Genomic DNA, 406 nt, shown 5'->3' with positions numbered 1-406 from the left:
CCTCCCCCGCGCGCCCTGCGCCTCCAGCAGCCGCCTCCGGCCCTGCTCGTAGTCGTCCTGGTCCACGCTGACCAGCAGGCGCACGGCCTCGCGGCCCACGGCGCGCCGCAGCCCCTCGGTGAGGAAGACGCCCTTGAGGGCCTCGAGCAGGGCCCCGCTCAGGTAATCGCCCCAGAACGCCTCCAGGTACGACAGCTCCGAGAACTTGATGTCGCACAGGATGGAGCCCAGGTCGCGGGATTTCAGCACGCCGCTGGCCTGGCCGAACACGTCCAGCGCCCGGCCCGGGCCCCGCGGCCGGCTCGAGGCCACGCCGCGCCGCAGCGCGCCGTCGTGCTCGCAGTACTCGGCGCGCACCCGCAGGCGGATGTCTGCAACCGGTAAAAACCAGTAAGGACCAGTTAGA

General features: G+C 71.9%; 1 protein-coding gene across 1 annotated transcript; it reads right to left on the bottom strand.

The window, feature by feature from the left end:
* Positions 1-5: 5 nt before the first annotated feature.
* Positions 6-402, bottom strand: LOC120495822 (DNA-binding death effector domain-containing protein 2-like; the record flags this gene model as incomplete). Its single annotated transcript, XM_039695703.1, has 1 exon — positions 6-402. A coding segment is annotated over one exon (397 nt), but the record flags the coding sequence as incomplete, so codon positions are not given.
* Positions 403-406: the final 4 nt, after the last annotated feature.

The sequence above is a fragment of the Passer montanus genome, unplaced genomic scaffold (assembly GCF_014805655.1).
Source record: "Passer montanus isolate IOZ18808 unplaced genomic scaffold, ASM1480565v1 scaffold9167, whole genome shotgun sequence".
NCBI lineage: Eukaryota > Metazoa > Chordata > Aves > Passeriformes > Passeridae > Passer > Passer montanus.
This window is presented reverse-complemented; position numbering and strand designations above follow the sequence as displayed.